Here is a 27875-nt window from a genome sequence, read left to right on the forward strand (position 1 = left end):
ATCACAAACTTGCATCATATCCGGGATTAACCTATTCTTTATTATTCTGCTTCCTTCAGCATAATGAATTGACAAGCGATTCTCCGGTTGGTCGAAGGTTGAGCAGTTTTTGTGCTTTGTTAACCAGCCCTCTGCTCCTAGGGGATTTCACTATGGTTGGGAATTACCTGCCACCCTTATGAGTACCGAAACATTCAAGTTTCTGCCTCTGGGTTGTTTCCTCTCTCTCACTCTGTGTCTGTCTGTCCTTGCCCCCTGCCTCTCCCCTTACTGTGACCCTCTTTTCTTTCTCATCCCCAGCCTGTGGCCTCCCTGCAGCCCTCTCCACAGCCAGTGCCATACTCCAGTACCTCCTGCCCGCAGGTCATCCTGCCAGTGTCTCCCCCCCAGCAGTACAACATGGTACCCAGTCCACTTTCTCCCTCTTTTGCGCTCTCTCCATTTTCTCCCTTGGTCTCTTCCTTCTACTTTTTATACACATTTTCTCATAGCCCTTCCTCCCTTCCCTCTATCCTCATCTCTTGTTTTACCTTCCCTCTCACCTTGTTTTTTCTCAAACATTTAATTCTGTGCTTTTACATTAATTTTAATGTCCTTCTCCTAATCCCTCAACCTTTTTCGTTTCACACTTTTCATGGCTTTTGAGACCTCTACTTACAGGCTGTGGGTGTAAATGTGTACAGAGTAGAACTACACGCTTCTGTTTCTTTATTGTTTATTAGTTGGGCTGCTGCCTGTTATCCACGCCGACTAATTGTTAACGGTAAATTTGGTAGGAGCTGCACTCCTAGCAAACTGTAAATCTGTTGCACTGTGTGATAAGAAGCGTAGATCATCGGTTTAATCCAGTGAGTTAAAAATTTGCACCAGATAAGGTGTGTGCAATTGCTGCCTTAAAATAAATTAATACATTAAAAATGGGAGAATTGCAGTACATTTGGAGGTAGATAGTTGACACTAACAACATGCAGGGAGCATTTATCAGCTGACTAGTATAGTCTTAACCCCACCATACTCCGGCAGTTGATTGCTTTGCGTAATTGGAATGAGACCCGACTGAACAAACTGGTAACATCAGTCTGTTTTCTGCCTCTGCCTCTTCTCCAGACAGATGACTTGCCCCCACAGTTCAGCCAGATGACCCTGAGTCGACAAGGCTCCAGTGAAGCCCCCGAGCCCCCCTCGCTATACCAGCCGCCCCCCGTCCTGCCCCAGCACCCCCCACCACAGCCTGGCTACATCATGACCTCGGTGGCCCAGCCCATGGCCACGTCGGCCTACCAGCCCGGCTCCGGCCACCCCCACCCGCCGCCTCCGCCGCCTCCCTCGCAGACGGTCATGCAGCCGCCGCCCCCCCAGGGGTACATGCAGGCCCCCCAGCCCCAGCAGGTACCTCGGCACCTCCTCCTTCATTTGTTAGTCTCAGTTTCTCGCTCTCACTTTCTTCACTGCTCCCATCTCTGCTTTTTGTTTCAGATCCAGGTGTCGTACTACTCCCCTGGGCAGTATCCCAGTTCGGGACAGCAGTACCGCCCCATGTCCCATCAGGTGTCTTACCCACCACAGCGCTCCCAGCCCCTCACCCAGCCAGGCCAGCAGTCCGGTAAGCAGCATATATACATATACACACACACAATTTAAAGTAGTAGAATACACACGATAGTAACAAAGAAACGGCACACTGGTTTGGTGACAGTGTTCTAAAATCTGTGCACCTTTGCCAAACCAGTTCCCAAAGTGGATTCTTTACATTTTTGTTTAGTGCTTTAAAAAAAAAAAAAAAATTAGTTCTATTTACAAACAGTGCTTACGGTTACAGGAGCTCATTCTTGTCAATTATGAAATAGACCGCACACGTGGCTGCTGCTGAATTTGTGAAGGAATGATGGATATACTTCCCACATAAAACCATTATCTTCCTGTGTTTGTTAAGGATTAATTTGTCTGACACCTTACCACTACATACACATCACATACAATTTGCTTTCAATAAGGAACTGTAGAAGGTGCATGGATTATTAATTTATCTAACTCTCCTTGGATGCCACCTGCAGGTCTTCAGACCATGCTTCCCAATCAGCAGCAAGCCTACCAAGGCATGATAGGAGTGCAGCAGCCACAGAACCCCAGCCTAATCAACACACAGCGGGGCAACATGGGAAATCAGATGCAAGGCATGATGGTCCAATATCCGCCGCTGCCTTCCTACCAGGTACAGAGCACAGAGGGGTGAGGGAGTGGGTGGGCTGTGGGCGTGGGAAAGTTGTGCTGGTGGCTGCAATTTATCTTTTTTTCCTCCTCTTTGAAATGGGGTTTTAGCTGAATGTGGCTCAGAGGGTGTTGGAGGTCTGAGTCTATAGATTGATCAGAGAGTCTTTGATCATCCTCACTCAGACTTCAGCCATGAGACAGACACACACGCATCTCGTGATCTGGTTTTCTCACTCACTGGCAGTGTATGTTGCCCCTCTCGCCCGCCCAGGTGCCCGTGGGGAATGAATCTCAGCAGGTGGTGCAACAAACGTACCAGCAACCCGTGATGGTGCCCGCCAACCAGTCAGTGCAGGGGGGGCTGCCAGGGGGCGCCATGCCAGTCTACTACAGCGTCCTCCCCCCAGCACAACAGAACAGCACAAGGTGAGAGGCAAGAGGGGGTTATTCTCAACAGGTTACACATGCCCCTTGCGTGTTCCAGTTTAAGTTTACGATTGTGCTCCAGACTGCGTTAAGAAAAGCTGGGACATAGGGAATCGCAGGGGATGTGATTAAGGGAAGGTTATTTCTTTTCGCATTCGAGCTCCTCCCGGGAGTTGCCATTGACTCTTTTGCCCTCATGTTTTCAGCCCATCGGTGGGTTTCCTGCAGCCCTCCAGCTCTGAACAGTACCAGATGCCTCAGTCCCCATCTCCCTGTAACCCATCACAGATGCAGCAGCAATATTCAGGTGAAAGCATCCTGGCGCGTCTGTGTGAAGTGTGAACCTGTTCCCATTTCTGACCCTCTCTTACTTTCTCTGTTTGTGGGTTGATCTGTTTATTCTTAAATCAGCATTTAAGTTTGAACACATTACTCTGATCTCCTTTCCTTTGCTCTTCGCATGAGGCTGAGTCTGAAAGGGGGAGGTGATGTCAGTTTATCTGAAGGGTGGCAGATCACGAGTGTTTTCTTCTAATGCAAGCTGAGGGGACCATCTAGTGGCCTGAAACTGGTATCGCAAGCAGTATGTAAAAGAACAAGGAAGTGGAATAGATGTCTGACGCTGATGGTTCCTCAGAATCGCAGGCACAGCCACTGCCTCCTTCACATGTACTGCTATCTGTCACTTCTTGCTCTGTTGATGACTGACTGGCTCCTCACTGCCCTATGTCCGTCTGTGCAGGTGTGGCCCCGCCAGGACCCGGTGTGGTGGTGATGCAGCTGAGTGTCCCCAATGGGCCCCAGCCCACCCAGAACCCCTCCATGGTCCAGTGGAACCACTGCAAGTATTACAGCATGGAGCAGAGGGGGCAGAAACCTGGAGAGATGTACAAGGCAGACAACGGCCCCCAGGTCAGAGGCACAGAGACATCGCACTGCACAACACATTTCCAGCCCTGGTCCTGGAGTCCCCTTTAGGTTTTACATGCCTCTTTGATCACGGTTTAAAGGTTGTGTGAAGTCTTGACCAGTTTATTCCAGGCTCCTCGAGGGGAAAGATGCTAGTAGTAGTTATTCAGAGCTTAAAGGGATACTTCAGTTTTTTGGCATTTTAGACAGATGTCTTACTCACCCAGAGTCATACGAATCCATGGAAACCTTTAATTCTATGCGTCCAGTTTCAAGGAATTTAAATTATCGTTGGGGTACATTTAAAAACTGAGGAAAAGACAAACTGAGGAAAACTTAAGAATGTACACTTGTATTACTGTCATTCTCTTGCTGTCTCTCACTCGCTCTCCCAGGCCAATAATCAGATGAACAGTCCCCTGGCGTCCCCCACCCAGTCTCCCACCCCATCTCCTGCGGGCAGCGTGAACAGTGTGTGTCCCGGCCTGGGGCCCCTCCCTCTCATCACACAGTTCTCCCGCCCAGTGGGGCCCGCACAAGGTGCAGTACCGTACAGCACGCACACATGCAAAGGACAGTAAAGTGCATAGAGAACAGTAAAGTACAGCACAGCACGCTCACACACATGATGCAGCACACACTGATGCACACGATACTGCTTGAATACACACCCACACAGTACAGCACATGCCCTTGTACACACACCCACTCAACACAGGGTATCTTCTCACACACGCATACACCAGAGTCATTACGCCCCAGCAAAACACAGCAACTACACACACCCACGTTTAGCTCATCCAATTGAACATGCACACTCAGAGCAACTTCACATGGATGCATATGCCAGAATAATTACACCCAACAAAATGAAGCAATTAAACAATGTACGTATTACAATATAGGACATGCACAACTCAAAAGTACTCACCTACTTAATTTTTGATTCCTCCTTTCACTATTATGTGTTCCCCAGGTGACGGTCGCTATTCTTTGCTGGGACAGCCTCTCCAGTACAGCCTGTGTCCCCCCCAGCTCATCCACAGCCAGTCCTCATACTCCACACATCAGGTAAGACGGTGGCTCCCCTGTCTTTCTTATTGTTTTTGTCAGCACGGTTGCGGGGCAACTCTGCATGTAGTACTTTCTATATCTCCAACACCTGGGCGTCAGTGCATCGGCCAATCAAAAGCTACGATTCGAGTGACAGTTGTCCAGGTGCGACCAAACCCAGGAGACTTTGACACGACAGACCTAAGTCTTTCCTGGGTTTTTGGCTGATGGATTAAGAGAGCCTGAACAATCCGCACTTTGCCACCCTAATCTTACTAATATTTTTTTTTCCTTAAAAACAAATTTAAGGGACAAACTGGAATGAAACATGGCACACGTGGGAAAAGACAGACCCTCAAGTCGGCATCCACAGACCTGGGCACCAATGATGTGGGTAAGGGCCTCTCAATTCCCTCTCCTTCATCCAAGCCCTTCACGGCACTTTCTACGCTTTTACCCCTTAGCCCATCTTCAGCATTAATTATATTTTGTCTCAGTTGACATGTCATTTTACCCAGGATGACTAGTAGTTTGCCAAAGTCAAGACGTACAGTACCTTAAGAGCAAGAAAACGCAATGGATAGATTCAGAACTGATGGGAGTAAACTTTTTTAATTAGTACAAACTACAGAGAAACATGTTATTGAGCAGCAGACCGTAGTAAGAGCCGATATATTCAGGAATATTTTAATCTGTTTTGGGCGTTGGAGTGAAAACTGCCACAGATGAAGTTTAGCTCAGTTACAATAGGTGTTTCCTCTTGTCTCGAGTCTACAGTGATCAGCAGTCTGAAGAGCTCTTCTAGCAAATGTAACTACTAAAATACAAAACCCTCATCTTTTGCTTTTCATTTTATTTTTTAATTTGTAAGTAAATTCAGTGACCGTGCAACACAATCCCATTAATTGCATTGCTGGAAAAGGTAACTAAGGTGGCAGAAAATACTGAAAGCACAGACAGGATGCCAAAGTTTGGGTGACGAGGACATTTGGAAGTAATGATTTCCCAAAAATAAAATGGAGGAAAAACCAAAGATGAATTCTGAGGTGTATGTTCTTGGTTTCTCCCACCCCACAGTTGTCAGTCGTATTCTGGAGGTGACGGACCTTCCGGAGGGCATCACACGCACAGAGGCGGAGAAACTATTCAATCAGTTGGCCATGTCGGGAGCCAAGATCCAGTGGCTGAAGGACACGCAGGGCCGAGGGGACTGCGTAGGAGGGGGGGGCGCTGGCGGCAAGGGCGACAACGACCCCGCACACCTCTACACTGTAGTGGCCGTGTTCCCCAACACGATGGCCGCGCAGAGTGCTTCCTTCAAACTCAATAACTCCACCAGCCGCTTCAAACTGCGTGCCACCACAAAGAACTATGACCTCCGCATCCTGGAACGAGCCAGTTCGCAGTAAGGAGGGGTGGGGGCGTCGAGAACAGGGAAAGAAAAAGAGGGAAGAAAAAGAAGAGAAATTAAGGGAGAAGTTCCAGAGTGGGGTACTCCAACTTTAATTGATTTTTTTTATTTTTTAAGTTTTTTTTTATTTTTTTATTTGCCTTTTTTTTGTCAGAAGAGCACACTGATACATGCACATTTGTGTGTCTTTGGCGTGTGTGCATGTGTGCGTACCATTACACACGCATGCACATATCACCGGACACGCGGTGCACACGGTAACACTGGACAGTCGACCTCATTCAACCCCCCCATCCCACACACACACACACACACACACACTCCCCCTCTTTATTTCCTCTCTACCCGATGCTGCTTTGCTCCCTCTCTCTTCCTCCACCTCTTAAGTGAACCTGCTCCCTCCGTCTTTTGTTACGATCTCAGACTCTCTCACTTTGGTTCCATGGCTGTCTGTTGGCTTTCGTTTGCCTTTTACTACTGTGGCTTCCTGTTCTGCGCTATTTCTTGTTTAGTTTTGTTTTTGTTCTGTTTTTTTTTTTTGTTTTTTTTTCGGTTCGATATATTTATATAAGTGATTTAAGGATTTACGAAAATATATATATTCAGTGATTTCAGTGGAAGACTCTATTCCCCCTCACCTCCTTCATTTCCCCACCCTCTGTCCCTTTTCCCTCGCCTCTCCTCCTCAGTCCCTCCTCTCCCCTCCTCCTCCCTTCTCACCTCTCCTCCTCTGGCCTCCCGCCTCCCTCCTCTCTCCTCTATCCTCTATCATGTGTTTGCGTTTTTTGTTGACAGCTGTGCAGAGCGTACAAGAAGAATTATTTAAAAAGTGCACAATGACTGCATACGTCTACTGTAAATTTTATTTAATCTGTTATTTTTGTTTTTAAAAATATAAAAGAAAAAAAAACACTCTTGCCAGTTTGGTTCTTATTTTCCTGGGTGCGAAACTCTTTGAAAACCCTGTCTGCAAAATAACTAAATAGCCAAAAGCAATGCTTTCTGAAGGTCTGTTTCTGGCACGACACCAACTGCACAGGTTTCTGTTGTATAAGGTGAAATCCATGTGTAGATTGTTAAAGACCTTGGGTTAGAACACTACATTTTTTTTTTAAATGACATACTGTGAATTGATCAGTAAATATGGAAGAGTTTGAGCATGGATAGTTTTAAAAGGGATTTTTGGATCTGAAGGAATTCAAGTGGGGAGATTCTGGTTTAATGAAATGCATACAGACAGCGCTGGATTACTGACAGACGTGTCATTCAAATCATGACACTTTGTAATGTACACCACCTTCTAAGAAAGCTGGTTGTATCAGAAAATGATGAAACAAAACTATAACATTGAACAGGTATAATACGAACTGCAGTCTGTAATAAGTTATCTTTTGAGGTGGGGTGTATTGTATTCACAGAAACCATTTAATTGAGAAGGGATGACCTTATTTATGTTTTTTTTCTTCAGGATTTTTTAAATGTATTTTTCTCCCTGGAGATTTAATGCCACAACCCAAGTCTGTGGCTCTGGCTCTGGTCCTTCAGGGTCTGGTAGGTATGATGCGTTCTGTTCTCTTAAATGGGATCCATTTTTAATGATCGTACCCAGGGACTGGTTTGTCAATTTTGTGGCCCCAATCAAAGCTCAGTTTAGGGGCCCCTCCTCTGCCTGTCATTAAAAAAAAATGTAGTGTTACCCCACACACCATATAAAAATAATTTTTAAAATCATACATGAACACAGCCTACCTTTTTAGATAGACATGCAGACAGGGTGTGTGGTCTATGAAATCAAGTGTGTGTGTACAGTACATTTGGCAAAGATACTCCTTCCACTATGTAGATTTTAAAATTTAAGTGTGCCTTTAACCTCTTAAACTGACAGCATCACATGCATATGGATAGGATAATTGGTATCAGAATATAGCTTTGAGTAACACGATACACAACACAAGATAATGTGCAGAAAAGCCAACTGTGAGAGGTGTCTAGGTGCTGTCCAAACGCATTCCCAAGCGGCCAAACAAAACTAGCTGAAATAATAAAATACTACTTACAAATCCACCACAGGATCCAGTCTTTCTACAAAATAATTCTTCCCCGGCTATGTGTCACTAGGTGGTCTGTGACTACCGATGTGCAATGATACTGTAATCCATTTTTATGCAATTCTCTTGGCTGCTGAATCTGTATATTGGCAGAGTTTATTGGCTAGAAATTGATGCCTCTGTCAATTTCACAGACGGCATAGGCCTGGTTTTCCTGTCACATGTCACTATGCTGTCCTGTGGACGACATGCTGTCAGCCCTCCCAGATGACACTGCCACCGCCACACCACCCCCTGCTAGCGGTGACGAAACCCTGTCAGACCCCCCAACCCCCCCCCCCCCCCCCACTAAATTGGCCCTGTGCCCCCACTTGGGCACCCCATTGAAAATGTTCTCGACACGCCACTGTCCACAGGGGACAGAGTTCAACATATACTGAAAGCATGAGCACCACTGGATTATTATTAGTGTCACATCCGAGTGGGTCTGTACTTTACTTACAAATAAGTACGTACAAATACAAAGTGTGTGAATGATTTGTGAAGGTATTCTGACATTAACAGTATGAGAATTTCTCATCTTTCCCATCAAGATTCAGCATATGAGTGATTACTTCCTGTATGTCTGAGTGGTACTAAAGCGCTTGCGCATGTCTAGTCAATCGTTGACGCTTCTGCGGTCACATGATAGATACAATCCAGGGTTGTTTATGGGCATAGCCTTGGTTTAAAGCCTTCAGATTGGTGTGATTTCACCCTGTGGTTTAAAATGACATCAAATGTGGAAGAGGAACAATTATGCTTTGTTTTGATGGCTTTGTCTTAGAAAATAAGGATGTTTTTGCAACTTGCAATTCAGGCTGTAATGTAATACTACAACTTAGCAGTAGGGGGCTCCTAGCCCCCTCAGGGCCCCATGCAATTGTGTGGTTTGTGTGTTGGGAAACCACACCCCTGGCTATACCTCAGGTGTTACAGAAAACCTAGATTCAATGGGTCAGTTGAGCAGCTGTGGTCTGTAGCCCAAAATGTGAAATGACATCTCTTTTATAAGAAACACCCTTCACAGGACTTATTAACCTATAAATCACACGGGAATGGATTCGAGACAAATATATTTACGGGGGGGAAAAATGCTTAAATTTACCAATCAAACCCCCTTCTCCCCATATGAAAATGCGTTGGTTCAGGATCCACTGTGACCTACAGAACCTGTCTTGGTTTCCATGCTGGTTAAACATATAATGATTTATTGAAAACTCATGCATATCCTGAGAGACTTGCACCACTAGGACTGAAATGTAATGTAAATGTAAACGTGTTTTATAATGGTCAAATACACAAAGAGGAGGAGTTGGGTTGATGGGAGACCTTAAGTTCCCAGGCCAGGTAGGTTAGTTGACCCTGGTGATGAAAACTTGTAAAACTGATCCACAACTAGAATTCAAATGGAATCGTTGGAGCTCATAAATCTCACTGCTCCTGTATAAAGACAGTGGTGGTTGTCTCCCCGGTCCAGTCCCTGCTAGTGGGTGTCCGATTTCCAAGTGTCAGCTCCACGTGGCTGAATTGGTGTCAGCTGTTACCCACCCTCTCCACACGCTTTAGCTCTCACACACACACACACACACACACTCACACCCACACCCTGCATGTCCGGATAACACACCCGGATCTACAAGCTCGGTAAACCCTCCCCTTTACTGGAACAGCCCTTTGAAAGTATAGAAGAAGAAAGGAGAAAAAAAACAAAAAAAACAAATTGCCCCTCATTCTCGCCTGATCCTACTCTTTGTGCCTTTGGAAGTGCCGTGTGCATGTCTGTTCCCTGGATTCCTGTCTGTGACCATCCTTGGTTCCATCGCACAGTAGAAGTCCTAAGGAGGTAAGAGATTTTGCTTGTATCCCTCCCTTTCTTTGTATTGGATGGAAATTTGAATATTGAATGGAGAGAAAAAAAATTCTCATGTAGTTCAATCCACTATACTCCTGTATCCTTAATTTTATGTGTGTTGTCATTCTTGAGGTAATCGGCTGAGGTTAGTTCCCTCTTCTCTGTATCCCTCTCTCTGTCTATCTATCTGTCAGTCTCTGTGGTTGGGATAGATAGATGACCAGGACGATCACAGTGGAGGCATTTCATTAAGAAAGTGTGCTCTGCCCCTCTCGCTTTTAAGCACGAGCCTCCTTCTGCAAATCTTTAATGGCCCAAGATTGGATCGGTAGGTCCAGCTGGACATTGGGCAGAGTTTTCTAGAGCATGATGGAGGTAATTCAATCTGGGTGTCTATGGGGCAAGCAATGCTCCAGTTTTAGCCGTGTGGAGGTCGGGTTACTGCCTGGCCAGAAATAGATGAGAGGGGTGAGAGAGAGATGGTGTCATGACTAATCCTTTGCAAAGTTAGACGGTTCTGGATGGTGACAAATACAGGGGCTCATTGTGAGATGCAGTATTAGAGCATAAGAAAGTTTACAAACAAGAGGAGGCCAATCGACCTGTGTTCAGTAAAACTAGGATCACATCCAGTATATTGAATGTTCCCAAATTGTCTGCTTTAACCACATAGCTGGCTAGTTTCTTCCAGGTTTTAAGAACTCTGTGTAAAGGAGTGTCTCTTGTTTTTGGTCTTGAATACCTTGAAGCCCAATTTCCATTTGTGTCCCCGGGTCCATGTGTCCCTGCTGATCTGGAAAAGCTCCTCTGGTTTGATGTGGTCGATGCCTTTCATGACTTTGAAGACTTGAATCAAGTCCCCATGTAGTCTCCTCTGTTCCAGGGTGAAAAGGTTCAGTTCCTCAGTCTCTCAGTAGGACTTTCCCTTCAGACCTGGAATAAGTCTGCTTGCTCTCCTCTGAACTGCCTCTAGAGCAGCGATATCTTTCTTGAAGTGTGGAGACCAGAACTGTACACAGTATCCAGATGAGCTCTAACTAGTGCATTGTACAGTCTGAACATCACTGCCCTTGTTCTCAATTCTACACTTTTGACAATATACCCTGACATTTTGTTTGCTTTTTTATTGCTTCCCCACATTGTTTGGATTGTGAAAGTGAGGAGTCCACATACATACTCCTTCCACTATTCCTCCCATAGTGTAATTATAGTGGACATTTTTGTTACCTGCATGTAATACCTTGCACTTGTCCACATTGAATTTCATCTGCCAGGTGTCGGTCCACACCTGTTTATTATCCAAGTCCCTTTGAATAGCCTGTGCTGCTGAGATTGTATCTGCTGAGCCACCTATTTTAGTATCATCTGCAAATTTGACAAGTTTGCTAACTATCCCAGAGTCCAGATCATTCATATAGATTTGTAAAAGCAAAGGCCCTAGTACTGATCCCTGTGGAACTCCACTAACAACCTCACTCCAGTTAGAAGTGACTCCTCTAATCAACACCCTCTGTTTCCTAGACATCAACCAGTTCATAACTTACATTACCCTGAATATTTTATTTACTTCTTAGCAGATGCCCTTATCGAGGGCGAATACCTACAGCTTCCAATTTTATGTTTAGTCTTGCTTTCTGAAAATCTAAGTATATCATATCATGTATGCTTTCACGTGATCTACAGTTACATGTTCAAAAAAACTAATAAATTAGTAAGACATGATCTGCTTCGTCTAAACCCATGTTGACTATCACCAAGAATATGGTTTTCATTAAGATGCTCCTCTATTTTCTGTGTAATGCAGGTGAGACTGATTGGTCTGTAATTTCCTGGCTCAGTTTTGTCGCCTTTCTTGTGGATTGGTATGACATTAGCAGTTTTCCAATCAGTTGGCACATCCCCTGTGTCAATTGGAATATTTTAGTTAGTTTCCCTAATTTCTAAGTACTGTTGTAGCCCGACTGTTTCCTATGAAATCACAATGAGATCTAATTGCGTCTCATACCAACATGCTATAGACTGGGTCCTCTTCTCCTGACCTCCATTGGGCCCATTCTAGAACACCACAAATAATTCTAACTCGTCTCATCAAGGGGATGGACCATGCATCAACAGGTGCAGCTGGGAAGTCACTGAAAAGGAGACTTTTTTTTTTTTTGGTGGGGGGTTCTTCAGGAAGATTAGAAAATCAGTCATGGTGAGTCAGAGAGCCCACAGATGGCCTTTGAATATGAATGACTGGTTTACTCAATAATAATAGTAATAATAACAATACTCTAGAGAACTTCATTGGTATGTGTACATTGCAATACTTACAATCTCTCTTCCTGTCTGTCTTTTGAGTTTTCGTCTTGTTTTCACATATATTAATGGAGCAAACCTTTCTTAATGCATAGTCACCTATTTCCTACATTAATGTAGTACTGTGGCTGTTTGGCAAGTGTCGTTGATGTATTAAAATTGCTCAAATAAAACCAGAATAGCGGATGCAGGATAGGGCAGGGTTGACAACCGTCCATAAATTTACGGACAGTCCGTAAAAAAACTTATTTTCATCTTCTCTGTAAATCCGTAAAAAAGTTTGACTGTCCGTACAAATGTTTAATCGCAGACTTCCTGGTTTTAGAAATTCAATGGGCAATGCAGCACATTGGTCTAGAATTGCCCAATGGAGAGCATGTTACTGTTTGTCATCAGCCATGGAGATCTGCTTTTACTAGCCAATCCAAAAAACCCTGTCTCAGGCAGCTGGAATGGATGACCTGATGAGAGGAGTCGAGTTACAGACACTGAGCAGAGCCAGAGAGAGAGAGAGAGAGAGAGAGAGACTTTTATAAATCAGCTGTAATAGATGCTATTGCTGTGAATGTGTTGTGCATGTGTGCACGTGTGCATGTATTATGTACTTATAATGCAGTATACACTCACCTAAAGGATTATTAGGAACACCATACTAATACTGTGTTTGACCCCCTTTCGCCTTCAGAACTGCCTTAATTCTACGTGGCATTGATTCAACAAGGTGCTGAAAGCATTCTTTAGAAATGTTGGCCCATATTGATAGGATAGCATCTTGCAGTTGATGGAGATTTGTGGGATGCACATCCAGGGCACGAAGCTCCCGTTCCACCACATCCCAAAGATGCTCTATTGGGTTGAGATCTGGTGACTGTGGGGGCCAGTTTAGTACAGTGAACTCATTGTCATGTTCAAGAAACCAATTTGAAATGATTCGACCTTTGTGACATGGTGCATTATCCTGCTGGAAGTAGCCATCAGAGGATGGGTACATGGTGGTCATAAAGGGATGGACATGGTCAGAAACAATGCTCAGGTAGGCCGTGGCATTTAAACGATGCCCAATTGGCACTAAGGGGCCTAAAGTGTGCCAAGAAAACATCCCCCACACCATTACACCACCACCACCAGCCTGCACAGTGGTAACAAGGCATGATGGATCCATGTTCTCATTCTGTTTACGCCAAATTCTGACTCTACCATCTGAATGTCTCAACAGAAATCGAGACTCATCAGACCAGGCAACATTTTTCCAGTCTTCAACTGTCCAATTTTGGTGAGCTTATGCAAATTGTAGCCTCTTTTTCCTATTTGTAGTGGAGATGAATGGTACCCGGTGGGGTCTTCTGCTGTTGTAGCCCATCCGCCTCAAGGTTGTACGTGTTGTGGCTTCACAAATGCTTTGCTGCATACCTCGGTTGTAACGAGTGGTTATTTCAGTCAAAGTTGCTCTTCTATCAGCTTGAATCAGTCGGCCCATTCTCCTCTGACCTCTAGCATCAACAAGGCATTTTTGCCCACAGGACTGCCGCATACTGGATGTTTTTCCCTTTTCACACCATTCTTTGTAAACCCTAGAAATGGTTGTGCGTGAAAATCCCAGTAACTGAGCAGATTGTGAAATACTCAGACCGGCCCGTCTGGCACCAACACCCATGCCACGCTCAAAATTGCTTAAATCACCTTTCTTTCCCATTCAGACATTCAGTTTGAAGTTCAGGAGATTGTCTTGACCAGGACCACACCCCTAAATGCATTGAAGCAACTGCCATGTGATTGGTTGGTTAGATAATTGCATTAATGAGAAATTTAACAGGTGTTCCTAATAATCCCTTAGGTGAGTGTATATTATGCAAGTAGAAAATGTCCAATAAAGTTAAACAAAATAAACAATTTCCAGCAATAGAAAACTGAATCTGCCCAGATTTACCCCTGCCAGCCCCCCCGGGGTGCAACTGGACCAAACAAAGACTCGCAGTGCACTGGATCACAGGCAAACAATAACACACCTTTACCACTTGCCCCTCTGGACACAGCAAACCCCCAATATTTGGATAAAGATAACTGTAGAAATGCATACTGCGTGTTGGTGCAAAAAGTAATTTTCTATTGCTTCTGGTGGTGTTAGGGATGTGCGGAGCCATGCTAGCAGCATTGAAGCACTATGCATTTTCTAAAGCTAGTTAGGAATAGCCAATTTCCTCGTACAAAAGCCAACAGGGCAGCTCTGCACCATAGGGTGTTCATATACATTTCATTTTCACACTTTTTTAAGACCAAATTCTGGGTGTCAGTAAAAAAATATTGCATGTCAGTAAAAATTGTCCAACTAAGTCAGTCATGTCAGTAAAACCTCAAATGTATGGTTAGCAATCCTGGAATAGGGTAACTGCTGGAACGATGTCTCAATACAAGTGGAAACTGTAACCACAGAATTGCCAACATGAATCAGTGTCTAACTCTGATGGATCAGCACAGTAACGCTGAACTGAACTGTTTCTCTGACTGCTTTCCTTGCATGTAAGAAAACTATGCCTGGTGCACCATGAGAAAAACACTCACTGTGAGTGACAATCTATAAACAATGTTGTCCCAACTGGAGTATTAAACCACTCTCTCTCTCTCCCTTTCTCCCTCCGTCTGTGTGTCTTCACCTGTCCATGTCTCTCTCTCTCTCTCTCTCTCTCTCTCTCTCTCTCTCTCTCTCTCTTCCCCCCGTCCGTGTCTCTCTCTCTCTCTCCCCATCCCCCTGTATCTGTCTCCCTTTGAGTTTCTGTAGTGGTTTCACTTCCATCAATGAAGCAAACCCTTCTAACTGGACAGTCACTTACCCACTGTCCTGTAAACTGTAAGGACAATGGCCATGCTAGCAGGGCTCCATAATAACAATAATTATAGTGGTCAAAGTAATCATCGGTCACCAAAGACATCTGGATCAGCAGACGCAATACAGAAGATTGCAGACCTTCTTGTGTCCGAGGTGTGAAGCATACTGATAGTGCACTAGTAATGTAGACAACAGCCCCAGTGTCACCAGTGAGAGTCCTGTATATTAAAACTGTTTCCTATCCCAGCAGAGAAGAAACAAATTCTTGCAGAACCGTGACAGAAAAGATTGACTGGTTGCCATGGCACAGTATGACCAGTGAGTCTTTCCTTTCAAGCCTCTCATTGTATCTTACTGTGTGTGTTTGTTCCTAATGTACTGGTTTGTATAATTATGTAATTTAATATTAATGATATAATATTAATATTATAACTATAATTATCGTTTAGTAGATCAGCACAATTTATATGTTCTGATTGTTAGTGCAGTGCAGCACAAATCTTTAACCTTATTCAATGGTAATTGTGATTATAGTCACTGTTCAGAAGGTGTGATGCAGAAAGTAACATTCTTGCTTTCGGTGAAATAGATCTGAGTAAAAGGATCAGACCTTGTCCAGCCCAGCAAACCTTATTTTTCATGTCCTCCTCTGCTGTTTTGCATTTCAGAATGAGCGACAAAGAGTCCCTGGATCCTCACGACATGATTCCGGCTGCTGGCGAGAATGAAGTCGTAAGTGCGATGACAACGAATCGGAAACACCCCCCCCCCGCACTGATCGCCACTAAACGGCTAACTGTATTCCCACCCCTGTGCACTCCGACCCCCCTACAGTCCCTCCCTTCTGACTTCTCCTTTTCACTCTCCTGAGCAACTGGGACCCTTCTCTCTTTGAAATAGTCATCACACCAAAAACACCTGGACACGTGACCAGCCTGATTATTTCAAAAATCAATACAAGGATGATTTTGAAATAACTCCCGAAACTCAAACATGAAATATTCTCAATGATCAAAATAAATAAATAAATAAATAAATAAATAAATAAATACAATTGCAGTTTGAGTTGACATGAAGTCTCTCTTTAATATTTAGATTTATAATTCATACAAATAAAAATAAAAAGATTGGTGGACAAATATAGATTCTTACAGGTGAGAAACTTCCATTCTAAGCTTAACACTTTCAAGTAGGACCTAAACGTTCGCATCCACAAAATGGCGGACAGCATTTTCTTGTGTACCCGAGCTGAGAGGCAGTAGATGGGAGCCGTGCTGTGCTTTACGGTGCTGTGTTCTTATGTATGGAGTTGTTTAGTTCAGTTACAAGGGGACAGGAGTGATTGAGAGATCCCGTGTATTTGACTGACAGGGATTCAGAAGCTCGCCACTCCAGGAGTTTTTTGCTCCACTGGGAGAGTGAGGCCACCTCTTTCCGAGCTGGTCAGAGATTCTGTGTGGAAACAAACTCGGGATTTGCCCGGCTCCCTTTCTTCTATCCAGTGGGACTCTACGCTGCCCAGAATGCATAGCTGAGTGGCCCCAGCTGTCTACATGATAACAGAAATGGGGGACTTGTGCTGGTGGTAGGAGAGCTACATCACGTAGGGATTTAAATTTAACTCCTTTTCCATTGTAAACAGGCTATTCACATGAAAACATAGGCAGTGAAAGGTGGTTGGGGTGGGGAGGGGGATTTTATACAAACCAGAACAGTCCAGGATTCTTCAGTGGCAGTTAATTCCCATTGATTTCAGATAGGTGGCCAGCATCCAGCAGTTCCATTTATTTCCTTGGATCACCTCCCGTCACCTCCCTGTATCCAAAGCAGTTTTCAGCACACTTTGGCCAGTTCACTTTATAAGCAAGATAAGGGAGAAAAGCACGACCAATCCAATTAATTTCCAGTTGACTAATAGACAAGAACCTACAGCTAGTAAGACTGTTATTCTGGTCTGTTGTCCTTTCTGAAGATAAACATGGAGTAACCAAAAATAAATTTGATTTTGGGGCTTATGTACAAAAGACCCCCAGACTGGTTGAATTAGTCAACTTATTGCCTTCTTGTGGTCAAAGACTCTTCTCGAAGGCAAGCATGGGAGGCCAAATGTGTGTATCTCCTTTAGACTATTTGAAGACCCTTTTCTGGTCTTTGCCAGCACAAATCAAAGTAGGATGTGGTGTTCAAAGCTGTTCGAAGGCCATGAATTCTTCTCTTGGACGTGTTGCATGAGACAAGGGGAAGCATTCTTCCACGGGCACTTCTGTATCCAAACCTGGTGGTGGTTGTTGATGTGGCCGATCCCTTGGGGAAACGGCTGTGTTCAATTAAGCACAAAGAGTGTGGAGTCGTCCCAGTCTAGCCACCCAGATCAGAAATTCCAGATGTCAATGGTATAATTAACTCCCACGACCTCGCCTACCACCTGGGATAAAGATGGGTCGACACAGACCCCATCCAGGCATGCATGTCCACTGGGGACTCATAACCGCCCAGTTGATTTAAGCTGGGAATGATTCAATTAATTGTTCCCGAAACCGCCACAATACCAGTGTATATTTAGGAACAGTGTCATGCCGTTTCAATTGGCCAAGCTGGGAGTTTTTCTGATCCCATTTGTGGTCTATTTTAAGAGCCCCTAATCCCCAGCAGGTTCATCATTCTCGTGCTGCAAGCTTCTCCAGTAATAATGAGGCGCATGGTGGGGGGGAGGGGGGTGGAATTAATATAAATGAAGGCTAATTGTCACACAGGAGGAGTCTGGGAGGGTCTAAAGGGTTAAACTGACAAACTGGCAAGACAGATAGGCAGACAGGTGATGTTCAATTGAATGAGGGTGGTGGTGGTGGTGGTGGGGAGGGAGGTGTTCGATGAGGAGCTAGTGAACGCTGAAGCTCAGATTTGGATTTTGTAAGAAACTGCTTCTTGATTGTTTATTTTTTCCTTTTTTTTTTTTATCACCCCTCTTTCTTTTTATTTTCTTGTCGCTTTCCTTTTCCCCCCAAAGCCCATTAGGAGTCGGGGATGAAGAGGGTCCCTCAGGTAAGGTGCTCCCGCAGCTCTGAGAGAAGCGGAAAGCTGCACACTGAACACTGAGGCTAGATGCGAAGCTCGTTGAGAAGCAATTGCATTTCCTTTTGGTTTTTAAGGCATGCCGCTGCCCATTCCAGAGACCAATCGGGTTAATACCAGCTGTCTGTGTGCAGATGCCAGGGAGGGAGAGGATTTAGGTGGTATCCTTTAAACTAGAGTCTCTGGGACAATCCAAAGGATTGTAGCATGTGCAGCAGATTTTTATTCTATTCCTACCTGGGCTTGATTAGTCTTAATTTCCATTGTAATTCTTTGATTTGATAGGAATTTGGGTTTGATATTGGTTTGTCATCTCCCCAGGGCTGCTTTCTGGGGTATGATGTGCTTAGACTGTGCTAAAAAGAAGTAGAAAGAAAAAAGTAGTTTGAGATATTTTGATTGTATGTTTTTGATTTGATATTCTGTGTTTGTATAGAAAACATCTGCCTTCCTTATCCAGTGTGTGTATATGTGTGTGTGTGTGTGTGTGTGTGTGTGTGTGTGTGGATCTGCCATATATTCCATTATGGATGCTCATTTAATTTATTTTTTTAATCATCAAATGGGCCATTTTCAGATTCATGATGGGAGGCGGCACTCTTAATACGCAATCCCTAATTTATTTTGATCCAGCATCTGCTACATTGTTCAGCTTACGTTTTCAAATGTCTACCGGGGTCTGCTCTCTTTCAAAGCAAACGTGAGTGCAGAACAAAGGTGTTTAGACGGCTACTTGGCTGTGTGAGAGTACTCCACATGGACTCGAACTCCTTGCTACAGCAGGGCCCTCAGGTGGTTCCTGCTATTTTAGGCTTGGATCTTATTCAGTCGCACACATGAATCTCTGCGTCTGGGAGAGAGCTGAGGCGGGAGAGGGGGACCTGTTCTCATAATGAGAGTCTCCGGGAAGCAATCTCCCTTGCTTTGGACTTCAGAGAATCATACATTAGTTCCCGAAGTTTGTTCCCATTTGTTTGTTTCCGTGTTTTGTTTTGTACATAAAAGGGGTGATAGATGCTCTCAGGTCATACAGAGGGAGAGGGTGTTGTGTAGGAGTGGGAGTCGCTTTGGATACCAGGCTGAGGAGATGGGCCGTGAAACACTGATGGACAATGTTGGCTGTTTGCAGCTGCTGGAGCTAAAGAAGCTTTTTCAGAGGAAGACGACGAAGACTCAGGAGGCTGAGGGGGGGCTACGGCCCAATGGGGAGATAACCCACACGGGGCCGGTGAGAGAGTGTGTGTGTGTTCGAGTGAGTGAGTTAGAGAGTGAAAGAGAGAGTGGGGTAGGAGCATCCTGGGGAACTCGTCAGCATCACAGGCTAAATTGTCCTCTGTAGCACCTCTTCCACCTTGACACTAAAGAGGGTATTAACACTATTTATCTGAAAGGCATTTCCAGCAGAGAAGCACTTTGCCACATGGTGAAATCCTAACAAACCAAAGGCTAGACTAAAGTCCAGTCCTTCGTTTCAGTCCTTTAAATGGCTGATTTTGATCTTCTAAAGGTCACGTGAAGTATTTGATTTCAGCTTTGTCGGACTAACAAGGGGTTATATAATGTTACTAGAACTGAGTAGCTTACTTCTCAATCCAACACATCTCACTTAATCTTGGCATTCCTCGGTCAAAGCACAGGCCTACTTAAAGCGGTTCATATAAGCATTTCAGTGTTGATTTAAATACCTGCATATTAGTCAGAATCTCCAAATGACAGAATATGATTTAATCAATTTTTCTCGCCAGAATACCATTTTAAGAGATTTGTAAATGTTAGCGTGCTCCTGTCAATTCAGAGGCTCTCGAAACTGGCTCTTCTTGAAAGTACCGAATCCGTCATAGGAAGTGAACTTGTGACCTTTATATGATCCAATCACATTCAGTCAGGTGGACATCCTGACGAGTAAGTTAAAGGGATATCAATTTATATTGAGTTCTGACGGATGACTGTTGCTGCCCATTGGGGTTGGGGGTCCATAGTTACACTTCTGGCACTAACCCATCCATCAACTCTCTAACTCCTACTCCTCTCTCCCTCTACACTTATCAACTCATCTTGGAGATGCACCTGTTTCGTTCCGGCATAATCTCTGTCCTGCATTCTGTCCCCTTCCCCCTCCCAGGGGTGCTTTTTGTGACACATTCCTAGTTTCCAGAGACTTTGCTCGAATACATCCTTTCAAGGACTTCCTTTCCCAAGTGACTCCTAAGTGATCCTCTACTACACTGGATTTACCCAGTGACCCCAAGAAAAATCAATCCATTATAACGGCCCATCCGTAAGGGAACAGTGGTGATCCTTCTGTTTGTGACTTGGATTGGAAAGTCTTCCTGATCATGTGAAGGATTCATCTTCCCTTTCTTTGCCCTCTTCTTTCCCTCCATCCCACCCTTCCTCTCTCCCCCATCCGCCATCTCTTTTTCTTATCTGGCTTCCTCACCCATGTTTTGCATGATTTCTAGACATCCAAATATTATGTTCTTCTCAGTGCCATGTTTCCACTTGATCATCTTTTAATTACATGTCTTGCCTTCCCGTTTTCCATTTTGTGTTATTTCTCTTTCTTTTATTTCCCAAGAAAACCACCAGTATATGTTTGTGTCTGTCTGATTCATCCTCCCTCCCCTTCTCCATATCTCTTTCACTCATGCCACTTTCCTCTCATCCTCTCCCTGTTCCCATATTGTATCCCCTCCTCCCTCTCTTGGTTTCTTGCTCTCTTTCTTTCCTATGCTTAACTCTCTCTTTTTGCTCTTTCCCCACATATGTCCCTCACCGCCACTCACCTTCCCCTCCAACTCTTCACCATGTTCTCTTTCTCTGTATCTGTCTGCCTCTCTTCCACTCCTTTCTGTACAGGTTTACTTTGTCTATGAAGAGGAGGAAGATGACGATGAGGAAGAAAAACTGGAAGTCCCACCTGAGCCAGTCAAACCGGTCAACGACAAGCCCCATAAGTTCAAAGATCATTACTGCAAGAAGCCCAAGTTCTGCGACGTCTGTGCCAGGATGATCGTCCGTGAGTTGAGAACGCCTAAAACAACATTTAACTGAAACCCGGCCAAATCCAAACTCCTCTTTCACAAGCATAATTTATACCTACCAAGCCAAAGCATTGTCCGGTTTATGAATGCTAGTGATGCGCACAAGCATTTTATGAGGATATATATGTATAGTTCCTTTTATTTGAGGGGTGTGGGGAGTTTTGAGAATGCTAAGAATGAAGCTGAACTGCCCTTTGGTGAAGCATTATCGGGGGCACCAATCTTATTGTAGATGTGACTCTTTTATCAATGAGGTAAAATCCTTGCTTGTAGCTGAACATGGGCCAAGGGAAAGGTTGGGGCTACTCTGGCCATATCTGAGATTTTCTAGGTGGTCTTCTGTCTTTGTCCTACTATAGCTCATCGCAATCTGCCTTCCTCTTCCTTCTGCTCCTTTTCTTTTCCTTCTCCTGTTTCTCTCTTCCTTTGCAGTCAACAACAAGTTTGGCTTGAGGTGTAAGAACTGCAAGACCAATATTCATCACCACTGCCAGTCCTATGTGGAGATGCAGAGGTGCTTTGGCAAAATCGTGAGTCTGCCCTCTCTCTCTCTCTCACTCTTCCACTTTAGTCTTTAGCAATGGCTCACTTGGCTGTACGCCAGGCTTACGGCCTTCCTTGGCCCTTGATGTTCAATGGCCAGTGTGAAATTACACTGCATTTGTGAGTGATAAAACACCTCGGCAGTGACAGGCCACTGATTTGACTTTCCTGGTGTCTTCCTCTTGCCTGTCTGTCTGTTTTTCTGTCTGTAGCCTCCAGGTTTCCGCCGTGCCTACAGCTCCCCCCTCTACAGTAACCAGCAGAATGCCTGTGTGAAAGAGTTGCTGCCCTTCTGTAAGTACTGCCACCAATGAGCCTAAGGGCCACTCGACAATCACTCAGGAGTCAATCAGTCACATTTCCCAGCACTCCAACACACTTCCTTGCTCTACTTGACACACACACAAAGAGAACTCAAGCTCTGATCTATGTAGCGTCTCTGGTCTTTGACTCTGTCCATTGTCCACAGCCCAGTCCAATCGCACTGACCCAGTGTTTGACACCCTGCGCGTCGGGGTGGCCATGGCCAACAAGGAGAGGAAAAAGGGCTCCGATGACAAGAAGAATGTGAGGACGGCCCCGCCATGCCTCCGCAGAGCACACTCACAGCATGTCCCCACTAACCCCTATGTCAACACATCAGTCAGTAGGGGTAATGAAACGATGACGATCGGGTCAGTGGGTCTTGCTGATCACGAGACCCTCAACACCCTCATGATTAACAACATTCACATGCTTTTCCATCTGTTAAAAAATAGAGATGCAGGTTTGATTCTAAAACCCACCATGTTTACATCTGCTCCCCTGTCTAACATTGTTTTAGCAATGTCATGTGGTGTGAGTTTACACCTCCCTGTCTTCCTTCTGCAGATGATGATGATGATGATGGAGGAAGAGGAAGCACAGGCCCCCAAGCCTGAAGAAGGGAAAGCAGAGGGGGGTGAGTGTGATGTAGGAATCCTGGACTGGCTGCCCCATATTTTTAACAAACATGTATGTCAGAGCTGTCACCATCATTGAGAGGGGGAGGTGATATCTGTATGGAATACCCATGTCCAGAATGCTTGTCCTGCATATGGAAAATGCAAATGAATCGTACCGCTGTCGTGTACATACAGAAATTCTTTGCATTGCGTTAAGTCTTACTTAATTACTTTAGCATCATATTTTAAGCATAACATAGGTAAGTTACATTTCCCCTAAACTGGGCTGCAATCTAGCAGTGTAACAGTGTGACCTTTCTTTTTCTAATGTGTTCTTTGGAGAAGAAGAGCATTGAAGTGTCTAATTGTGGCGTCACCGTAGCTGTGTAACGGGAGGTGAAAGCTGCTCTACAGGTCACGTTTTCTGTCCTGTTCCTCTTCTAGAAAACCCAGAGGGAGATAAGAAGGGAGATAAAGCTGCAGCTGATGACAAGGTATGGGTCCGTGCTTCAAAGTCCTTGAAGGCTTTGGGACCATGCCTGATTAGACACTCAGCCATCCAGAATACCACGCAAACCAACCCACCACACACAAAAAGCCACAATCCTACACATTCTTATTTTAGCAAGAATATCCCTCCATTTCCCCCTATGTCTCCTCCATTCTCTTTTATCTTTCTCCTGAATATTTTCTCCTAATCGTGTGGTTCATTCAGGAGACTAGGGCTCCCTTCCTTCCCCTTCTGGGCAGTTAGGAAAGAGACTCTCAATCTAGTTAGAAATATATACCAAATTAGCAGACTTTCATTGAGACAAGTGCTGCACTCTCGCTTTCCCTGAGCACAGGAAACATTGGGTAATATAACTTGATAAAGTCCATCGCTGCTTAAGTCAAGCCTTCAGATTCAGGTGGAATGCTGCTCAAGAGCATTTCCCAAGAACCAGGTCAACTGTTATTGGGAAATATTTTTGGAATTAATCCGTACTGCCAGTCCCACTGTTTGATATCTCTCTCATTCTCTCCCCTCAGAATAAGAAGGCCCAAGCCGGGGTGAGGCCAGGCTTCACACAGTCACACTACTACATGGCCCTGTACCGATTCAAAGCCCTGGAGAAGGATGACCTGGACTTCCAGTGAGTGGAGCTCTTCCCAGTCTGCATTGAGCCCTCCTTTATTTCCTTGATTTAACATGCATCCATCTCCACTTTTTGTTTGTATACAGGCTGCTATGTGGGGACGTTTTACTTTGATGGATTTATCAATAATTAAATTGGTAGATGGGTACTAAGATCTAAGATGGATGGACAGATAGGTGTCCATTGTGTTTGAAGTTCATGGAAAATGTTCTGTTACCATGGCAATACACCGTGATGGCTCCTGGGAGAAAGCTTAATGATGCAGCATGCTGATACATATGTGCTTTAACCCAGTTGACTCTTGCTCTTGCTTGTGTGCCAGCCCCGGAGACAGGATCACAGTGATAGATGACTCCAACGAAGAGTGGTGGAGGGTAAGTCTTCTCTGTTGACTACCAGTCTCCTTTTGAAATGTTTGCCTGTGAGTGGGTGTGACTGGAATAGGGGAGGAGTGAACGCAGGGATATTGACTAAGGTCTGTAAGTGCAGGAGTGTGCAAACCTCAGATTTACGTAGCCAAGACCTATGCACCAAAAGGACACTCATCCAGAAGTATCCTCCATACCTGTCTTGCTCTCTGGGTGAATGCTGTTGCTCATTTGTCTCTCTCTCTCCACAGGGAAAGATCGGTGAGAAATCAGGCTATCTGCCAGCAAACTACATCATCCGTGTGCGTGCTGGGGAAAGGGTGTACAAGGTGACCAGGTCATTCGTGGGAAACCGAGAAATGGGCCAGATCACTCTGAAGAAAGACCAGGTACCCCATACTACACTGGCATGCCAGCCTGAATCCGAGCCTGTGTGGGTCTGCAGTTGGTCTTTGTGCGCATGCAAGTGTGTGGATTTTTCCTATTTATTTTTGTTATTTATATATATATGTTTTGTAGGTAAGTTGGGTAGAAAACTAAATTGAGAAATTGCTGGAGATTGCTTGACTCTAACTTTTTTTTTCCTGTACTCTTTTGACATGTTATAAAAGTTGGGTAGGTACACAGACTATGCTGTTCCTGACAATATGCTAACGGTTTGCATATACCTCCCTGTACACAACCCTCTGCAATGTGCCGCCCTGAATGCCACTGTAACGTTCTTGTGGTCTTGTTGAACAGATTGTCGTGAAGAAGGGTGAGGAAGTCAACGGTTACCTCAAGGTCAGCACTGGGAGGAAGCTGGGCTTTTTCCCTGCTGACCTGCTTCAGGAAATTTGAGCTGCACTGGATCTGAAATCCCCTGGTACATCTCTCTGCCAGCCCCTGTCCTTCCCCACCCCCATCGCCACTGCTCCCTCCCCACCACCCACAAACAGGAGAGGAACTCAACCGGCCCCACAATGGACAGATTGGACAGATGGACACTACAGTTCTGGTGAACCTGGTGCACCAAAACTACTGAATTTTCTAAACGAAAAGGATCACAGTGGGCAATCTTCAAATTGAGTTCTCTTCTGGTTTTCCTTTCAGTCTGAGCTCTGAGAATTAGTCCATTTGGCTGATTTTGAATCAAGTAATCGACTGAACTGATTGTTCACTTAACCGCACCCCTTTCATGAAACCAAAGACTTGGTTCCAGCACTTCCTATGAAAGAGTATCTGAGGGTTTTTAATCGGGGGAGAAAAACTCAACTCAGATGAATACACCAGTGTCCAACAATGTACACAGGTCTCGTAAAATTCCCATTTATTCAGCAAATAGGGTTACGGGAAGAGATCATGAACAGTCTCTGCAGAACATGTTCTTTAGGATTTGTGGACTGCACTGGGAATTGACTAGTTTGAATTCATTTTCTCACCAGGAGATGCTGTGGTTTTGATTTTAGTTCCTCACCCCGTCATAGTGATTTTTTTTCTCTTCCCAATTGTATGTGAGAACCTTTCTACGAGATGCTGGTTTCGTCCCACCTGCGATGTTGGTGTCATGCTCCAGAAGCAGTGTGACACTTCCATCTTGAGTGGCTGCAGGTGCCGGCTGTGTGTGAGGCACAGTGAGTGGCCCTCTCTTAAAAATGCTATGTTATATGCTAATAAAACACAATTATAAACGTTAGCCACTGAAATCATGGTTCATGATGTAACACACACAACAATTGGTTGCTGCAGTTGTATGATTTTTTTCTTGCATACAATTATAAGATCCCTTCAATGTTAAGGTCATTTCTTCAGCAATGAGTTCCGTTGTTGTCAAAGCTGTATGCGGCACAATGGAAAGTCTTCTTTTTAAAAAAAAAAATGTGGTCCCGCTCTTTATATTCCTACGTATCCAAAGCAGATCTATCCAGTTAGGATCTAGATCCAGATTAGGGCTCTATTACATGGAAGTCAATATGCTAATTAAGGGGAAAGCTGCTATTTCATACTTGCATTTTTCAGTAGTTAGTGTTTTACCTAACTGGAGAGTTCCTAAAGCTTATTTTAATGAACTGATGAATTGGAAATAAAGACAATTGGGTATTATTATTATTATTATTATTATTATTATTATTATTATTATTATTATTATTATCCCTATAGAAGTGGGGAGGGCTGTTTTCAAATTTATGCCATTCTGGTATCTCTTTGGTCCTGGTTATCAGCCTCTTAATTGAATGAAAAACAGAGACTCTACAGTGTGTATTTTAATGCTGGTGTTTATATACATTATATATGTGTTAGTTTTAGTGCCATTGTTACACATGCTTTGCCTTCACAAGGCGGTATCTATCCTTATTCTTAGCTCCCCCATAGAGTGAGTAAATCTTTCTGGCCTTTTTCAGTGTGACCTAAAATGTTGAGGCAGCAACAGTGAGTTACAGCCTGTCTTGAATCTCAACAAGCCAGTAAATGATCTTTGCAATATAATAAAACCTTCTGTTCAAATCATATTCTGTTTAAAATTAGTACAAGCAGGACAAAAATCACAAGAGAATTGGGGCAATAGTGGTGTTGTATAATTAAAATTGCCAAACGGAGGCCCTGCGTAATTCCTTGGTACTCTTTCAGGACAATGGACAGCCACGGTGCCTCCCCGGCAAAAAAAAAAAAATGTATTAAGTTATGTTTTCTCCTCTGAAGCGCAGTGCTGCTGAAGGAGACTGGTCACTGATACAAAACCTTACTGCGTACTTAACTGTACTAAAATTGATATGGACTATAAAAAGCTATGCAATCTGTGCCATTTAGGTACCATTATTCCCTTGCCCCTTGCCCCCAACCCCAGACTACAGCCAGCTGTGCTCCACCATCTCGTTTGAGCTGGCTGCTCTTTTCAAACGCATAGCATGTTGCTTAGGGCTGCGAGTCACTATTCTAGGTGCGTGTGAGGTCTGTGCTGTGCAGTTACCCCTTTCATAACTTCAGGAGACTGATTGCAACAGGAGGGTCATAGCTCCCCCCCCAAGGGTGTGACTCGTTTCTGTCCTGCCCCCCTTTTCCCCCTCTTGGTTGCATCGCCCTCCCTCTGCAGTTAGTGTGCTTATGAAAACCATGTTAAAGGAGTGAGCTTATGTTGAGACCAGGCAACACAAGTGTATAGGAGACAGTAGAGACAAACTGCAGACATGTGTTTGAGGCTTTGAAGTGCCTTAATGGGAAAAGCGACGGACAGGAAACCGGCACTGCGTTACACTGCAAATTTAAGTGCCAAGTGTCTGTCTGTCTGTGTGAATCGAGTGTTTATGTACAGCCACAGGATGTTTGTGTCTGTTAGGGCCGTATTGTGCAATAAACTGCTTCTGTTTTTTAATAGTGTGTTATGTTTAGTCCTTTTTTTTTATCAATGTTTGATCTTTCTGATGATCTTTTGTTATGATTTTTTTGAAAGGTTGAAATTCTGAGAATGGAGGGATGGATGGCCGGGGAATGAAACAGGAGCTGCGGCATTTAAAAAAAAAAAAACCTGACAGACTTGACTGACTAGTGGGTTGTAAGTTTAGTTGTCTACTCTGACTTTGCAAGACAGGCAGCAGTACATTCAATAACGAACTCCAGCTCCCTATTCGCTGTCCTTACACTGTCTAAGAAATCCAGTCGCATGTTCATACCACTCTAATGAAAGAATGAGTATCACACTGGGGCTTATATTGCAGTGTGAAAAGCCAAAAGGTGT

General features: G+C 44.4%; 2 protein-coding genes across 12 annotated transcripts in view; both read left to right on the top strand.

Moving 5' to 3' along the window:
* The window catches only part of r3hdm2 (R3H domain containing 2), a 44968-nt gene extending 38045 nt beyond the window's left edge, over positions 1 to 6923 (top strand). For 8 of the 9 annotated variants that reach the window (XM_066708415.1, XM_066708414.1, XM_066708417.1 and 5 more), the window contains 11 exons: positions 301 to 402; positions 1108 to 1389; positions 1477 to 1603; positions 2055 to 2212; positions 2483 to 2637; positions 2844 to 2944; positions 3380 to 3549; positions 3942 to 4086; positions 4523 to 4617; positions 4909 to 4993; positions 5677 to 6923. In XM_066708415.1, coding sequence (XP_066564512.1) covers positions 301 to 402; positions 1108 to 1389; positions 1477 to 1603; positions 2055 to 2212; positions 2483 to 2637; positions 2844 to 2944; positions 3380 to 3549; positions 3942 to 4086; positions 4523 to 4617; positions 4909 to 4993; positions 5677 to 6008 — 1752 coding nt within the window. In that variant the 3' untranslated portion in view covers positions 6009 to 6923. The remainder of the gene's footprint in view (positions 1 to 300; positions 403 to 1107; positions 1390 to 1476; positions 1604 to 2054; positions 2213 to 2482; positions 2638 to 2843; positions 2945 to 3379; positions 3550 to 3941; positions 4087 to 4522; positions 4618 to 4908; positions 4994 to 5676) is intronic. The other variant, XM_066708423.1, reaches the window with a different exon arrangement.
* Positions 6924 to 9682: 2759 nt separating this feature from the next.
* stac3 (SH3 and cysteine rich domain 3) lies at positions 9683 to 27512 on the top strand. Of its 3 annotated transcripts, none has more exons than XM_066708425.1 (13): positions 9683 to 9943; positions 15325 to 15395; positions 15746 to 15809; positions 21009 to 21168; positions 21626 to 21723; positions 21949 to 22030; positions 22206 to 22303; positions 22607 to 22676; positions 23104 to 23153; positions 23689 to 23792; positions 24118 to 24169; positions 24415 to 24552; positions 24905 to 27512. In XM_066708425.1, the coding sequence occupies exons 2-13, from the start codon at positions 15379 to 15381 to the stop codon at positions 25001 to 25003; spliced, it is 1032 nt and encodes a 343-aa protein (XP_066564522.1). In that variant the 5' UTR covers positions 9683 to 9943; positions 15325 to 15378; the 3' UTR covers positions 25004 to 27512. The 3 variants fall into 3 exon arrangements, with proteins under 3 accessions (XP_066564522.1, XP_066564523.1, XP_066564521.1); XM_066708426.1 differs by having other exon boundaries at positions 15328 to 15395; XM_066708424.1 differs by lacking the exons at positions 9683 to 9943; positions 15325 to 15395; positions 15746 to 15809 and adding an exon at positions 17955 to 19377.
* The last annotated feature ends 363 nt before the right edge of the window (positions 27513 to 27875 follow it).

The sequence above is a fragment of the Amia ocellicauda genome, chromosome 7 (assembly GCF_036373705.1).
Source record: "Amia ocellicauda isolate fAmiCal2 chromosome 7, fAmiCal2.hap1, whole genome shotgun sequence".
NCBI classification, from domain to species: domain Eukaryota; kingdom Metazoa; phylum Chordata; class Actinopteri; order Amiiformes; family Amiidae; genus Amia; species Amia ocellicauda.